Genomic DNA, 17,641 nt, shown 5'->3' with positions numbered 1-17,641 from the left:
CAGGAAGGCCCCACACCAGGAAGCTGCTGTGGAAGGAATGCTTTCCCAACTGGAACCGCTGGAACTCCTGTCAGCACYGAGACGATCCTTTCCATTGCTCAGCTCACAAACAAGTAGCCAGGAGGGCAAGGAAACCAAACCAAGCCAACCCTAATTTAAACAATTACAGAATTAGYCATCAATACACTAAGTAGTATTTAGACAGTGAGTTCAACATATGCCACACTGATGCCTTCAGCAGTTGCAAAATAGAATTAGAAAACTAACATTTATTAAATCAATTTCAATTTTAATATACATTTCAAGAATGTGGCAGCATAAAAGGAAATGTTTTTAGAAACAACCTGAATCTACCATTTGCAATTTTACATTAACCATCAGGGCTCTCCTGTCGATGCTCCAAAACACTCTTGACCTAAATTCTCCAACTTTTGGTACCACATTGAATGCAGCAGTGAGATAGTAAAGATTCCAAATACTCCCACATCTCTGGAGCAAAGGTACTTTGTATTTAATTTAATGAAAGTCCTAAAAATGTACCATCAACAATCTTGGTAAAACTGAACAGCTCTGCAAAAGCATTCCGACACAACCCGTGCTGTGCAACCACTCCCAGACTCCGGGTCGCTACTTCGCTTACACGTAGTGGACTAATAAACAGATTTACATTAGTAGGTCACGATCAAACCACCAAATTAGAGACTGGTAGGATCCCTCTGGGTCAACACAAAAATCACATACAAGTTTAACTAAATACATTTTAATAGGACATTGTTAAATCTCATGAGGGCTAAAAAACACAGATCTTAGGTACTTGGGTTGGCAAATAAAGACAAGAATACTAAGAAGCATTTTCCACCATTTACTCATTATCAAAAATATTTTTCAACTCTTCTTGCAAAACAAAAACAAAAAAGTACAGACTGGACACGTACATCACATTTTTCTTCCTATGGCTTTAACCCCCCACCCTGCCCACCCCACAAAAAAGACGGGGGGGAGAAACAAACCAAAACCAACAAAAAGCTCTGACCACRTTCACAGAAAATGACACCATGGGACACTACAAAACAAAAGGAGGTGCCATTTGTGTCCAAAGGGTTTTGCTCATTTCTCGGTGAGGAACCGTCATTGTACGTGCTTTATGCCAAATCAAAGCACACCCAGCGCTGGGCCAGAAAGCGCCGCAGGGCTCTGCCTGAGGAAAAGGGAAGATGGAAGCAGGAAAGGAACTAAAAAAAATCCACACACTATTTAACATGCTGCTGAAACAGGAATTGCCTTTAAAAATCAGACTAATGTTTGTGTTCGAGTCAGCCCATGTTCAGGTTGTGCTGTATCATTCCAAGAGGAGCAGTTTCTGCTTTCACAAAGCAATCTCAATTTTTCAGGCTCCCAGCAAAGCCCTGAAGACACAATTTAACTCTTGTGCCTGCACTCTTATTTAGGGCTTGCACAGGAATCAACCATTTTTTTGCACAAAGCTAATTCCAAACAGGAATTCTTTTACTGTAACACTTTTCCAGATCAGCTCAACAACTTTGCTATGTTTCCAGTTTTGAGCCTTTTGGCCTAGGCTGAAAAGCACTGACCTTCAAAACGTGCTTTCAACATTTTAGCTAAAAATTAGATAGATCCAGGGTGGAGTTAGTTATATATAGCTTATTCTGTTTAGCAAACATCCCAAAAATTTGACCTTAGATTGCCCTTGATCCTGTGCCATGGCTGGAAGATGTCTGCCAGTGGGGAACTCCCCTCTGCTAAAGGGGTCCCGGGKCTGTTCCAAACGTGAGCAAACAACCCCTGGCAGTGATCAGTGCTGTGGAATCTCTGCGTCCCAGGCACTGATCAGCACCAGAGGAGGGAAAATCAGCCAAGGACTCTCCATAACCCACAAAAGCCCTTCTCTTCCCTAGAAGCAATAGCAGTGAAACAGCAGGAACTCAAGAGAGGRTAGTGCTAACAGAACTTTGAGCCTTTGTGGGGTACAAATGATGTTCTCCCCCAGCCCAGCTCCTCAGTGACTCGTCACACACAGGGGCTGGCACAGAGGGGCAACAGAGCAGGGGCATGACCTGTGGAAGTGTCAGGAAAACAAACCCCAAGCATGATGTTGTTACCAGGATGGGGTACCCGAGCTGGGGCTCGACCTTTGCATCCACCCTACCCTCCTAAGCCTCGCCTGCAGCCTGAGCTGCCTTTTGGCCTGCCAGCTCTCTATTTATTGATGTTTTTTTTTTACTGGACACTGTTCAGTAGAGCACACAGCCAATTCTCATAGTCACCGCTACCTGTCTTTCCAGACTGTATCCTCCAGCTCAGTGCTGCCTTTCCCACAGGAATGTCAGGTCATTTCTACTCATGGTGACTGTAACCCATCAATAATTATTTTTCTACACCATCATCTAGCACAGTTGAGATGCACTGGATGCTGCTTTTCTACAYTGAAGCTGAAGCTTTGACTGAGCACAAAGCATGAGCAAGTACAATGAGGTCAATATATTCCTTGTCAAAGAATCTTGTGATAAATTCATTACATCAGCAATCAATCTCAAACTATGAGGTGCTGTAAGAACTAAACACAGTTTTAGGGTAACTCCTCCATTATCTGCAACTATTTCCCAGACACTAATACACAGAACATAGCAATGAAAAACACTTGATACAAGTGATCTAAACGCAGGAGCTCCAGCAAGTTAAACAGAACCATAGCTGCCTTAAACCTGTAGCAGTTCCCCTACGGATGGCAGGGAAAAGAAAGAAAGGTTCAACAGTCATATCTCATGTCTATAGCTTCATCCAAACTTTTCTCATCATGTGTACTGGCAGCTAAAAACGTCGTTACTGGTGACCCTGTCACATTGATTACACTGGTGCTTGTGCTGGCATTGCGCACCGCAATGCTCGTCACATTAATGCCCAAAGTAAGCCGAGTCTGCTCCAAGGCCTTTTCTGGCACTGCAAATGCCTCCAGCTTCTTCTCCCCGTTCGCCATGTAGGAGTTTTGGCAGCCACGGCATATGCAGTCAAGGCAGGCTTTGCGGTTAGAGTAGCAAGGGCAGCGTTGGCCACGGCATGTAAGAACACTTGGATTTTGGGTGGCACGACCACATTTACACCCTTTCTTTTCTTGTGACTTTTTATATACAGTTTTTGTTGGGCTTCCTGGCATAACGTTACTGCTGGGAACTTTCTCCTTTGCCTTGTCTTTTGTTTTCAGCACCCCTGGTTTGGCTTTTGGGTGGGATTTCTTAGGGGCATGTTCTAAGTTCTTTTTCATGCTTTTGTTAGACAGGAGCACAGTTTTACTGATTTTGGGAGTAGTTCCTCCATTAGGTACAGTCGCAATAGGCTGCAAAGACATTTTATTTTCCTGTTTGACGGTCACAGGAGCTGACGCTCCCAGCGTCGGGCCGCAGATGATGCTGGAGATGGGCAGAGGCTGAACCTTCTCACTGTCGCTTTCCGAGCGAGAGCGCTTCCTGTTCAGCTTCACCACCTTGGGTGTGGCCGCCGTGCAGGAGAGCCCATGGGGAGAAGCATCTGTGGACATGAAAATGTTGTGGCTGAGGGGAGGAGGGGAGAGCTGCAGGAAGGGGCCGTTGGCCATGTTCGCCTCCAAGGCAGGCTGCAGGTTGGAGTCGCACACCTCGGTGCTGGACACGGTCTCCAGGCTGCGCAGCACCTCCTCGACGCTGAGCAGCAGCGACCCCCCCGGCTTGATGTCCTCGCTGAAGCTGCAGATGTCGATGCCCGTGGGACACAGGTCGCTGGTGGCCACTGTGTCACACACGGGCTGCAGGCCAGCCGGGATGTCCTCCGTCTTGATGTAGTCGCCAGTGCTGCACACGTCGATGGCGCTGGTGTGCTCAGGAGAGGGAATGCTCACACCCAGCTTCTCCACTGCCAGCCCGTTGCAGGGGGGCAGCCCATTGATGACGGAGCCCCGCAGGTCCATGCTGGGGCTGCTCTCAGGCAGCGCCGTGAACCCCCCTGGCGCATCCGGTGCCAGCTCCGAGGTGGAAGGGATGGGGGAATGTGTCAGACACAGAGCCAGGGCCGCGTCCGAGGATCTCTCCGTCTCCTCGTGGAGCGGTGCCCCATCCTTGAGCAGAGCCAGCAGGTCTGCGGAGCAATCCACGGCTTGGATGATGTCCCGGGCCAGCGGCGTCTGCGTGATGTACTCGCACAGCTTCTTGTAGCAGCTCACCAGGATGCTCAGCTGCTTGTTCTCCTCAAACTGCTCGTAGTCCTTGCACCAGCTACACGAGGGCTTCATCATCATCTTCTTGCCTTTACACGTTTTGCAGACATAATGCTGACAGTTGGAGTTGGTAGGAGCAATAGGGTCTTGTAGCAAATTTCCTACAGGAAAAAGGAAGAGGACGATTACAATGGATTTAAGGCAGATTTTTGAGACCCTATGGAATTAATTTTTTGTACTATCAAAAAAAATTGCCTCAAAAAGTTCAGTTATGCACAAGAAAACATCCCAGCCAAACAACAGCCTGTACAAATTCTCATAGCGGTCAACCTGGTTTTAAACTAACATTAAATAAAATTAGAAGAAAACCATCACACTGTGATTTATTGTGTGCTGCAGCCTTCAGAAACATTCTCAACTACAATACTACCAATCTCCTTCTCCCCTTCAGTTTTGTCCATGGAAACTTACAGAACACACAAGATTTCTATGAATTTACCAATAGTGCAAAAATAAACTCCCATGACAAGGTACTGCAGAGATTTTAAAGGAATTAGTAAAAACAAATGGCAACAGAGCAGAGGGAAACTCCAAAAGGAATGTAAAAATGATGGAATATCCACTCCTAAAAGGAAGACACAGCAGACTGTGTTATTTTTCATTTATCATTTAGTGAAGCCATCTGAATAAAGGATTTTCTTTGGGATTTTACTGTTTTGAATAAAAAACTAGTAAAAATCAATTGCTGAAGGAATCCACACACAAACCTGACAGCCCAGAAAGTTTCAGACCCCCAGCACTGACATTGTGGAGGGTTTTATCTGCAGATCCCCCAAACTGTAAAAACCTGAAGAATGGTTTTGGTTTTCCTTAAGAACAACCCAAATACTACCTAAGGATAAAATATGAAAAAAACAAGACAAACTAAATTCTGCATATAAACAATCCAACTAATTCCTATATCCAGAAAGTGACAGTATTGCTGTGCTATTTCCAGGCAGCTCTAGGTCAGAAAGATATKCCATCTCCTAAATTAAATTGCAGAGTATCTATAGTCAACCCCAGCAACACTCCTCCCTCCCAGCAGCACATTCTCAGCTTTGATCAGACCTTTCTCCCAGRAGGAGCCTCTGCTGCATGAGTTACAGCCATCAGGGAATTCCCATCCAGGTTTTCCAAAGTGAAAACATGCTGCTGCAACAAGTGAATAAAATTAAACTATCTGGGAAGAGGAAGCAAAGTACATTTAGCAAATCAGAGTGAGATACATCCAAGATATTTTCTGTCATTGCTCACTTCCCTGATCCCTTTTCCCTGAATTTCCTGAGCCCTCTTTGGGAAGGGGCTGCTCCAAACCCTCCACCTGAGCCATCTTTCAGTAGTTATTAGCTTGATGTAAACTGGGTTTGGAGCAACAAATCCCAGGAGTCAGTGCTCAGACTGCCCTTCCATAGTATTTTTAATAAATTGAGAGAAATACCACTGTTCAGCAGGCTGGCAAGGTGGTGCAGGCAGTGGCACAGAATGAGCCCTGCCATGACAGTGTGACAAGACCCCACCATGAGAAGACAGAAAACACTCGTCACCTCAAGCTCTGAAGATTTAAAGCCAACAGATGGAACAAGAATTCACAGTCCAGCCTGCAGGGGAATTATTAAGTTGGGTTTTTTCTCCCAAGTTTCCTTGAAATGACATGATAACAGCAACACAGGCAGAGGTGGCCACCATTGTTCTCAGATGGGACTTGATTTTGGGAGTAAAGTTCCCTGAAGAGAACAAAACCAAAGCTTTAAATCCCACCAGCTCCTCCCAGAAGTTGTGTCCTTCTGCAGAGAATTCACCAACAATGGTCCAGMCCCGCTTGAGTTCAAGAGGACCAGCAGGAGCAGTGCCCTGGCCAGTGCAGGAGCAAACACACCRAACACTTGTCCAGTCACCTCAGAGCCTTGGGACTATAATGCTCCCAGGGCAAAAAGCCACCAGTGTTAATTAATTCCCAAATTATTAGTGACACAAAGCAGCTGGGGGGGTATGCTCCTCATCCACCTGTAGCTTCTCTTGGCTCCTTAAGGCTATGAGGCTGAGTTGTGATGCTTTGCAGAACTAAAATACTTCAGCTATGGCACCAAATAAACAAGATACCACTTTAACTTCTAATTACATTTTAAAAAATGGCATCCCCAACTGTGTGTTTTATTTCTCCCAAAATAAATTTGGCTGAAACTCCTGAATAAGTACAAATGCTAAAAGAGGATACAGAAAAATTTAAATTTCCAGAGGCTTTGAGGGAAAAAACAGACGGACTGACAATACAAAATATTTCACATGCTCTCACTGACAGAAAGAACAGAGCAAGATCTACTCCCAGTAAATGCCAGGCAACCTACACTGGAGAGACATTAGGAATGCCTGAGCTGTGGAAATATTTTCAGTTTGAGCTCATATCTCATTGAATATTCTCTAAGTTTTTCTCTCATATGGAGTCTGTGGAACTATTACTCTGCACAGCTTTATTATTGGCAAGTTAAAAAAAAAAATAGTCAACCACGAGATGCTAATTCACATAAAATTACATTTCATTACTTGTAATATTCAGGGAGGGACACTAAGCCAGCAGCACTGTCCCACAAACAGCACCCGAGCTGCTTTGAAACCTGCAGGTTTTGAACTTTTGCCTCGTGGCCATCAGTGCTACTACTCTCTAGCAATTAAAACATTTATATAGATCTGCAAGATATAAACACGGTGGGCCTTGAGCAGTTAATATTTTTCCATGTTTATAATTCAAGATTTCTCTAAACTACATGTAATTTTTCATTTCAGCCATTCACCTGTGTTAGACCCTTCCAAGWTTACTCACTGCAGACCTTCAGTTTTACAGCCCTGAGTAACCTGGTGTAACTGAACCCAGCCCTGTCKTTCTTCACCCTCTTTTGCAAGGGGTTTATCAATACATCACATGCAAAATCACATTCTTACACAGCTTCCAATAAAAGACYTTCCCTCCACATCTGCTCTTACTATCCTGATTTCAGAAAGGTTGACTAAACATCTACATTAATATCAGCACTTACAATTAATGAAGAGCATATACAGAGGRAAAACTTTTAATATATTATTTACCAAACATCCCAGCTCTCCTRGAGAGGCTGTCCCAAAGCAAGGTCACTTAAACCACAAGGAATACTTCCTTAATGAGCACCGTTTCACAGCTGCAGGGACAGGGGAAGCATCTGCAAATTTTGTCTCTGACACCAAAGGGAGAAGAATTGGGAATCAAAGCAATTGTTAAGTGTCTATAGCCAGCAAATGTGCTCCAAACGAATGAAATTCACCTGGAGGAAAGGCTTGAACAGGTACCTCCGGCCATTCTCACCCATCCTCAGCAAAGACAGGAAAGGGCTAAATACAACTAACTAATTTAGGGTCTTTGGAAATGCTACTGGAACATAATRATCTTGCCTCTTCCAACAACCCAAAGTCTTAAGAATTACATCATTACTAAATCTTAAATTTCATTAAGTAAAGTAGAAAAAAAAAAAAAACCATCAATGTTTTTACAAATAGAAATCAATGTATCCCTGGGATTCATCTCCACCATGTGTCAGCCAGAAGTCTTTGATCTCGCTGCACTGGTTGTGTGTGCTCAGGCAGCCCAGCCACACTGGCACCTGTGGGACACAGCAGAGAGGGCAGCAAGGGAGCCCACCTGCCAATCTTTGCCAATCAAACAGCACGGGCACCACCATTCCATTTGGAAACTGAGATTAAAAAAACAGAAATGCTGAGCCTCCAGCAAGCTGAGAATAGGAAGCTGGACCCATCTGAGGCACACACAACTTCTACATGCCAAGGACCCCAAAGTCATATCCAAGGCGGGAGCTTTGACAGCTGCACTGCTACACTGTCAGCCTTTTCATTTTGGGATTAAATATAATCTGATTGTTCGTACTAGAAGAATTACCAACAGACAGAAAGTTTCAACCACTTGCCATGTCGAAGCTTCAGAGCTCAGGAGCTCCTGAAGGACGGGAGCTGTTTCTCACTGACTGTGCCACCAGTGCACAGGGTTCTGTGCTCAGCCACCCCTCTCCTTGCAGCTCGAGCTGCAGTTCCAGCACAGCGGGGAGGAAATGCCCTGCTCTCCCCACCACCTTCCCTGAACTGCTCCCCTGCCACCCCACACAGCATCTTCTCACCCAAGAAATGTTCACCTGGAGCTCACTGAAAAATAAACTTCACAGCAAAACACAACAGAAAATAGCCTCACAAAAGCAGCATTTCCCGAGTTGGATAAACCCCTTAAAAGCACTATTTGCAAAACTATCTGACGACAGACAGGCAGACATATGATGAGCAGCAAAAAGGTCTGTCAGCCATATGCAGAGGAATACAACAAATGTGTGGGATCTGTTTTATATGGGTGGGAGATCTGGGTACTTCCTAGAAAAGAAGAAAGCTGCACACACTCAGACTCACAGAGGTTAGTGCAGGGCCAGCTGCCAAGCACATGACAGCAGGGAAAGTTCTCACAGATCCCAGGCCTTAACACCCCCCACTTCCAGACCCACACTCGGGGTGAGCTGGACCATGGTGGACTTGATGCATTTCACCAGTACTGCACCAAAATCAGGAGCCAGATTCCCCAGACTGATGTCTGTCCCAYCCCTGCCCTGGCAGCTGTCCCAGGTAGAAARACATTTGGCAGCTCCTCTCATCAAAATGTGCTGGATGCCAGTGACCCAGTGCACAGCATTCCCAAGGCACACTCCCCAAACACATCGGTGCAYGCAGCGGCCACGCTCCTGGCTGAGACACGAACACACCTCTGCAACATCCCAAAGGCAGAGCTCTGACAATTCACTAASACAGCACTACAGATATGTGAGCCTTTCATGGGCTTTGAGAACAGTTCTGTGGACAGAAATTGTTCTATTCAGCCAAAAGGTAGTAATAAAAAAAGTTTCCCAAGACTCTCAGCACACAACTCTTTCTGGGAAACAGTAAAACCTTCCTTGTGAACCAAACAAAATGATCTCTTCCTGCAAAYACCATCCTACCCTCAGATCACCACAACCAGGCCACCAGAACTGAATCAAAGAAATCCACAAGCACTCACTGGGTGAAACAGAAACATGGGGAACACAAAAAAAAGCATTTAAAAAATACCCCAAATCAACCAAAAATACTAATTTCAAAATTTTATCAGATTTYATCAGAAAATGTACTGGTTACTGAATATTTCTGAGCATCTTCCATCAGCAAACAACTATGAAAAATTAGCTAAAGACATTATTGCCCTCATATAGGGATGGTTGTAACTAATGAATTAATGACTGTATAACTCTTTGACAAAATAAAATCTGCACTATTTTTGCCTGAACACCATGGGAACCCAATTTAACCATGACCAAAAGACAGTTGGACTATTTTTCTTCATATATGGAGAAACACAGTCAACCTCTTTAGCTAAAGTTCAAGGAAAAAAAAATGACAGCAAATTGCATTAAGTGCAGAAGGGAATGCCTTGTTCTCTGAGTCTAACCCCCACATAGGAAACAAAAGAACATTTTTACTAACCTATGCCAAAGTTATAGTTCTGTTTGAAAGTCTTTGTGTTTACAAAATCCTTGACAGGAAAAAGGCTAAATGTATTTTTAACAAACTAGGTGGCAAAGTTCTAAGTTTGAGGCTTTAAAAAGATTGATAAGTTATTATTTTTCACCATCCAGTGTACAATTTTCACATAATGATGTTTCCCAAAAGTCAAGATTGCTGTATTTTGAAAAGTTTCAAACACTTCAAAGCGAAGTGCCTTGGGATGATTTTATGATGCTACTCTATTCCTGATCATCTGCATTATGCACAGAAATGGGTCCTCYAGGTTTAAGGTGAGTCCAGGGGAGGGGTGGGAACCAGGGGAACTCTGGCAAGCTTTGGTCAAGCTCTCACCCTCCTGAGTGCCTGGCGTGCCACATGAATCGAAGCCTGCGTTGTTGCTTTTAGCTAGCTTTGGTTTTGTTAGCTTAGGCAGGAAGCTCTTCCTGGACCAGACCGGCAATTCTTCCTCACCTTCTGTTGTTTTTTCTTGGACTGTTCGGCTTGCTTTTTGGTCCCAATCAGAAAATCAGTGGGAGTCAGTCGGCGTGGACGCCACAGGGACACTCCATCTTGGCCCAAACCTTGGGAAAAGCCAAACCAATGAAATAAAGGACTCTAAATCCACCAGCTTTGTCTGCTGCAAGGAGGAGACCAACCTTGGAGGTTCACCAGGTTCCCATCTAGCTTTTTCCTTCCCAGAACAAAGCTGTCTGCCATTTTGTTCCTTCTTGTTGCGTGCTCAGTAGTTTTTTCCCCAGCATTTTGGGATTGTTTGTAATTGGGGGAGGTGAGGTTCTGAAGGTTCAATATCTAATAGTTGTCAATATTTCTCCTGTGCCACGAGGGCAACTTGTTTTTCAAATAAACAAGTTTTTTTCACTTCCACCAACCAGTATGAATTTCATACTGGCAGGAAGGGATTGCTGAAATCCTTTAAAGGRAACAGTCATTCCAGAGCATTTTCTCCTAAAATCGTCTCTAAACCAAGACAAAAGGTAAGCATTTCTCCTATGGGTATAAAATAATAAAACATTTCTAAGATGCAGAAACACAAGAGTTAGAACTTGCTTTGGAGTTATAGATCAAGTTCATCACATTCCCATAGCAAACAAAAAAGCAATGAAACCCATTTTTTCCCACAAAACAAAAATGCTTGAACATCAAAATCTTAGAGTGAAGTGTCCTCCCAAGGCCTCAGTGTGAGAGGGAGCCAGCCCCGGGCTGTGACACGGAATAACAAATTACATCACTCAGGGCCTGGAATAATTTCTGCAGGAGAGCAGGGAAATCTCTGCTCCCTGCAAAGCACGGTGCTCAGGAAAGGCTATGCTGTCCTGCCATCACTTCTCAAGTCATTGCCCATCCCCAAGGAATGTTTTCTGGCCTTACAAAAGACTCCAATACAATATCCAGGAACTCTCAGTCCATACTGCAATGACCTGTCATGTAAATCCTAAATTAGCAAAAAAGCCAAAGGCAGAGGAACTCCTSCTGGAGAGCTCTGTGCCCGCAGCCCAGGACAGCTCAGCCATCCCAATAAAGATGCCTCTTGGCAACACATTAACTCCTCTTTAAACACTCGGGAACACAATCGGTTTAATCAATACCCTCAGGCACCACCAAAGCCATCCATCACCTCCCTGCTCCTCAAACTGGAATGCTCCTCATCAATCCCYGCAGAAGACAACGAAGCACCCCCTYTGGAAGCCTCTGTCACCCAGCTGCCACCGAGAACACCACAGCTACTTCTCTTCCCACTCAATTTTCTTCTAAGGCACAGGAGTATTTTTAGTTTAGAAACCAATTTAAATTCTACTGGCAGAACTTTATGATATCAAAACTTCTGCAGCACAATGCAGACAACCTTGACAAAGCAATTCTCCCAGGAGTCACACACAGGATTTAAAAACAGGAAAAGGAAACAGTGAGGTTGAGTAGGGAGATTTTAAGAGGAAATCACACAACACGTTCATGAGTAAAAACTGGTGTAGGCAGAGATGTGAGTGGACATTTTACAGACAACTGCTTCCCAAATCAAGCACAAACAAAATAACTGCCCAGAAGGTATCTGATAGGTACTTAGTCTCCTAGGCATGCTCCCTGATGGTTGTTTCAGGGATTCTGATTATCTTGCACATTTTTCACAAATTCAGAAGTATTTTGGCAACCATTCATGTAACTTTAAGGGAAAAATAACATAYTTTAAAAAACTACCAGTAGTTTTATTTACKRTATTCCTCATCATTGAAAACAGAGSAAAGATGAAAATGTCCATGAAAAAATACAAAAAAACTTCCACAGAGACCAACCAATCTTCAACATAAAAGGCAACTCTGATCTGGCAGCACAGATCATGAATCGGCCTTCATTCTCCTCAATCTAAGGAGAAGGGACAAGGAAGGAGTTCTAGTCCAAACATTTCCATCACCAAACTTAAGTACACTTCTCTGCTCTAAAATTCTGTTATCCAGGCTCAACTCAGCCACAGCTCACATCCCAAACACAAATTCCAGTTTCATCCATGTAATTAAGTTGTATTATAGTGGGAATTTGTTTCTTCTCCCTTCTCCTATGTCTGTGACAGGGAACTGAACTTTCTCAGAGGTTTCCATCTGTTTAGGCATCACTCAAGTATCTCCTTTCTCTGAGCGAAGTTCAGTCCAACTGTCCAGGCTCAGTTCACACCATTTCCCAGTGAGAGGGTGCAGCCCCCAGCAGGGAGCTCTGCCTGGGACCTGCCGAGAGCTGCTGATGGGGGGACACAAGAACTGCAGGAGCAAAGGAGAATTAGCTCATAGAGGGACAAGAAGAGGAGAAGCCTTCACATGGACAAAATGACACAAAAGTGGAAACTTTTACACAAGTGTATACCATCAGCTATGGGGACATTTCAGATCTACTGYTAAGTATAACTGATTATAACATGCAGGAATATTACACACTCCATTTAACTTGCTTTGGCAGTATARAACTCTCAAAACCAGGCTACTGCTTTTACACAGGAGAAGGAACGAGATAACATCCTGACATTAATCTTTATATAGAAAAACAGAAAGTCAACACTTTTGGAGTTTTTTTTGCAATCTGTGCCATTCCCCATCTTTCCTGGGAGTTGCTGCCACAACACCACTGCGCCTTCAACCCCCTGGCTAAAATTATCAAGAGCTGCCTCAGAAGACAGGATGGGGCTCTGTGAGCTACCAGCCAATGCTGCCATGGRTTTCTTTGTTCCTCCCCACCCCTAATCTCCCTAAAACCACATGTTGTCTCACATCCCCTTACTGGGATTACAGGATGTTTAAGACAAGAACTGTATTCTCATCCTGTATTTCCCAGCACCAGCTGGGTTCCTGGCCAAGCATAAAACATTGTCCTGCAGCCCTGCCAGCTTCCAAGCACTCTCTCATTCCCAATGAGCAATAACGATCTTTCACAAATCTTTAAAGTATCTTCCAGAGATTCCAGGGTGAATTTTTCTATGCATAAAAACCTAAGCTGATCTGACTAGTAATCACATCTCCTACAAGCATTTTAACAGAATTTCAGAGGTCACTAATGCTGAAAAGGCCATTGATTTGCAGTTACCTACATGGTATCTGAACCASATAAAGGCACTGCTAAGATATTTGTCCCGAAATACTGCACTTTTAAAACATACAAATTTGTTGCATAAATTCTATTACGCTGTTTTTAAAGTAAATGTGGTATTAACAAGCAACTTAATAATCACTTTATTCCAGAGGCTGAAACTTGTATTTCACATCCTTAAAACACACAAGGCACGCCCCTTCTGCCTAATGCACACTCAGGAGCATTTATTTTAAGTTTTAAAAGCTCTAGGAAATATTATCTTATACATCCCTGTAAAGGACGATGTATTACCTACAGCACTGTCCAGGAAACTGTCACATGATCACACTTAAATCTTAGAAATACACACACGGCTGTTCCAGCKACGGAACTGAGCCCTTATCACCCATCATGAGGCAACAAGGGGACAGACCTTGAATCCACCCAGAAYCGTTTCAGCTGACTTACACTGACATACTTTATTTACATTTTGGCTTTCTACTGCTGCAACTCCATGTGTGCCAATCTGAATCTGAAATCAGAGCTTTAATTAGAATTTCATARTTATGTGGGTCCAAAAACTTCTGCCACCCCCCTGCTATGTGAGCTGGTGTACARGACTATGGGATCACAAGGAAATGAGCTGGCTTATGCCTCGTGCATTCAGAGCAAAATGGAAGCCCAGGAATGTTAGCTGACTTAAATAGCTGGCACTCATTTCTCCTAAAAACAAGTCCCTAAAATTAAAGAGACAATCTTGACCATGGAAWTAATACCTACAGCATAACAAAACATTACAGAATGCACTCAAGAGAGATTACACACTGAGGAAAAGATRATGACACTAAGAGAACTAATTTGGGGAGTAACTTCCCAAGGGAATTCCTAGAGCTCCAATATTCAAGATTTTAACCACTACCAATACTTCATGCAGCAGTWCTCCAACAAAGCACCGTTTTTAAACCTTTGCAGTCAGCACTTYACAAGAGCTGTGCAAGGAAAGTACCAGACACTCCAAGTTCTGTGTACATAGACCCAGAGCCACATATTTGGATCTCACAGTCTAAACAGAAAAACAGGGCACAAAGGAGTGAACATCTGAAAATCTTTCAAGTATTGAAACAAAAAACCCAGCCCAAACCCACACTGCAGAGTGAGCTCAGATGGTCAGAGCAGGATGCTGAGCACACACAGGTGCTGGGTTGGTTCAATTCCTCTCTGGGCCATTCACTAACAGCTGGAGTCCATGGCYCTTRTGGGTCCCTTCCAACTGAGAATATTCTAGGATTCTGTCAAAATTTTGTGTGGTCACAGCACTCACCGTTATGCTCTCTCAATGTAACTTCTGTACTTAGATTCTACTCTTTAAAACACCTAAGTTAAAAAGGCTTTGATGGTTGTACAGGGTTTAACAACCATAAATATACAGAAGGTGTAAAAGGTGTAACAGCTCTTARCACTAAGAGAAGAGGAACACAAAAAGCAAATGAGAACAAGATGGATTGGCCTTTACCAGTTAGAACTGCAGATTAGTGATGCTGAAAACACCAGAGTAGGCAGTTCTGTGTGGGGCAGGCCCAGTCCCCCATGACCACATCAGCTCAACAGAGACACCTGAGTAACTTTGTTTTACTGCAMRTCTTCACYGAGTGTGGAATTTACTGAGGSCTCTGGATACTGCCACAYCAYGAACAGGAGCCCAGGAGGCAGAGATAAGACTGGTTAATCAGCWGTAAGCAAAATATTTGAAATAAACAGCAGCTACAGTTATCTGAAACCTGGCCACAGCAGGAAACACAAATAAACCAAAGGAATAACCTTAAAATTCAAAGAAAATAAAGGGTCAAGAAAGAAAGCGGAACCATCAAGAGGTAATTTGTGGATAGGAATACCCACGGAGGCACAAGGAATTAGAAGGAAAAAAACCTAAAAGTGTGGTTTGCTCTCACAAACTGAGGGTGACAGAAAAGCCAAGCAAGAAAAGCCAAAGAAGGGGGAAGAAGGCTCAGGAATTTGGGAAGGGACAAATTAAAGATAGACAATTTCAACAGCACAGAGTATAAAACTAAGATTGCAAAAGGCCAAGAAGGGAAGAAGGCAAGGCAAGGAGAACAAAGAACACATTTCAGAAGACCAGGCTTAAAGTGAGAGGCCAGAGAGCACAGCAATTGGAAATACACAGTCCCCATGCAAATATCGTATGAAAAAAATCAGAACATTATTTGCATGGGTTTTGGCAAAAGTAGTCTGGTGACTGACCAAAATCAGGAAGAATTTATGGGAAGAAAGCACAGCCTGGGGCTGGAATTAACCAGGCCCCAGGTGATAACAAATAAAAAGCAGAGGTTCATCAATAGTGGCATCAGGGTTCCATGAGGAAAAAATCCCTAAGACAAATTACTTCAGGAAATGATGATGCAGAGATCCTGGGAACGGGCTCCCTCTTTCCCAGTGCAAACAGATATCTATTTTCTAAGACTTTAAGTGGGAGGAGCCAACAGCGAGAGGATAGGAAGCATCTAACGCTACTTTAGCCGCCCCGACAATTAAATGCCGATCCTGTAAATAAATCAAATATTTAACTTTCGAAACCCCAGTGATTCAGTTCAAACTTAAYGTAACAAACGCATTAGTACCGACAAACACATGCAAACACAGTGGGCATAAACCCACTGTGTCAGGAAAACACAAACAGGGCAGGACTTAAAACTACCAGCGGGAAAAAAAGGAGAATTAAAAGAACTTAACAACCAAGACGTCTAACAGCTCAGAGCCCCCTCCTGACACAGACCAARGCTTCAAAGGGAAGTTCAAGGAAAGTTGACAGCTTATTCCAGAGCTTCCTTCCAGCAACGGACACATGCCCCCACTCCATAAACACAGCAGAACGCAATTCCTTCCCAGTATTCCCCGGACTGCAACACCGAAATTCCGGATACTGKCTTTGCTCACCGCACACACAACGCTCTTTTTTGGGGGATGGGAGTGGAGAAAGCCCAGCAGACTTTCAGCCTGTTTGCTTTTTTATGGTAATTACTGTTACRGAACAATTATCTGCTGGGCTCAAAAAAAATCAGTTATTGTTTCTGTCAGCTCAAAATTCCTGGCTTTCAATCAGAATTACTTATTGTTTACATTTCATGGAGGGGAAAAAAAGTGCGAAGTTCCTCTTCCCCTGCCTCTATGGTCTGTACATTGTTTTGAGTATCTTTTACCACACTCCCTCTTAGTCATCGCTTGTTTAAAGCAATTAACTCCACTACACCAGGGTATTCCAATAACCACTAACAACCGCCGTACCCTTGATGAAGCAGTGACCATAACACAGCGCTACATTTTGGGGAAAACCCTCTCTCCGTKTCACCACCGCCTTCGCAGCCTGCGCGGCTGTTGAGACACGGCCCCTGCCGCCTCCCTGCCCTTGTGACCGGCCCTGCCCGCGCCTGCCCCGCGCCGGGGGCGGGTTTAGCCCGGGCTGGTCCCACTCCACCGCTCCCGAGCGCCGAGCCGCCCCCCCGGCGGCCGCGGCACCGRGGCTCCGGGCCCGGCAAACTTTCCTGGGAGCTGCCCCGGAGCGGGCCGGGCGAGGGAAGGCCGGGCCAGCCCCGGTGCGGGCCCAGGGCCGTGCGGGAGCGCCGGGGAGGCTCACTGTGCAGGAACAAAAGAAAGATCCTCACCGCACACGCAGCAGGAGAGGGACTGCCTGAAGTAGGGCAGGAGCTTGTTAATCTCGGAAAAGGACTGGGGGTCCGCCGGGTCGTAGTTGAGCACCAGGCGGCTCGCGGACACGTAGAGAGCAGTGGCATTCACCGGGTTCATCGCCGCCGCTCGCTCGCCGCCGGCTGCGCGGTGCGAAGAAGGTCTGCGCAGGCCGCGGGGGCAGGTGGCCCCGGGGCGGGGGCCGGCCGGGTGTCACCTTGGTCCGGGGCCACCTGGAGCCGCGCGGCAGCGGCGGCGGCAGCGCGGAGGCCGCAGCGGCCCTGCCAGAGGGGGCCGCGCCGGCTCCTCCTCCGCCTCCCGCGGGGGAGGCCTCGCTCGGAGCGGCGGCTCGGCCCGGGCGGCGGCGGCGGCGGCGGCGGCGCTAGTGCAGGTCCCTGCGGGCCATGCCCGTTCCGCCGCGGGGCCCCTGCTGCTGTCGGCGCTTCCCTTAGCGGCGGCCCGGCATGGCGGCGGCCGCAGGCAGGATCCGCGAACGGGCGCGGGGCGGCGGCGGGACCGCGCTGCCCGATGCGGCGGGAGGGCGGCGGAGGCACCCGGGGCTCACCG

The 17,641-nt window shown here is 45.5% G+C and overlaps 1 protein-coding gene across 1 annotated transcript; it reads right to left on the bottom strand.

Moving 5' to 3' along the window:
* Window positions 1-849: 849 nt before the first annotated feature.
* Window positions 850-17,626, bottom strand: MSL2 (MSL complex subunit 2). Its single transcript, XM_057379616.1, has 2 exons — window positions 17,053-17,626; window positions 850-4,365 (listed from the first exon to the last, which is right to left on the bottom strand). The coding sequence occupies exons 1-2, from the start codon at window positions 17,192-17,194 to the stop codon at window positions 2,768-2,770; spliced, it is 1,740 nt and encodes a 579-aa protein (XP_057235599.1). The 5' UTR covers window positions 17,195-17,626; the 3' UTR covers window positions 850-2,767.
* Between the last annotated feature and the right edge of the window lie 15 nt (window positions 17,627-17,641).

Source organism: Malurus melanocephalus, unplaced genomic scaffold, assembly GCF_030028575.1.
Source record: "Malurus melanocephalus ecotype Western Australia unplaced genomic scaffold, MMel_1.1 scaffold_412, whole genome shotgun sequence".
Taxonomy (NCBI): domain Eukaryota; kingdom Metazoa; phylum Chordata; class Aves; order Passeriformes; family Maluridae; genus Malurus; species Malurus melanocephalus.
Note: the sequence above shows the minus strand (reverse complement) of the source record. Positions and strands in the feature narration are given on the sequence as shown.

What these genes read in the sequence shown, in the direction of transcription:
- MSL2 (XM_057379616.1), bottom strand. Translation starts at nt 17,194, where the DNA reads ATGAACCCGGTGAATGCCACTGCTCTCTACGTGTCCGCGAGCCGCCTG. An exon ending in CCTCTCCTGCTGCGTGTGCG is followed by an intron (nt 4,366 to 17,052) that starts GTGAGGATCTTT and finishes TTTTTCCTGTAG; the next exon opens with GAAATTTGCTACAAGACCCT.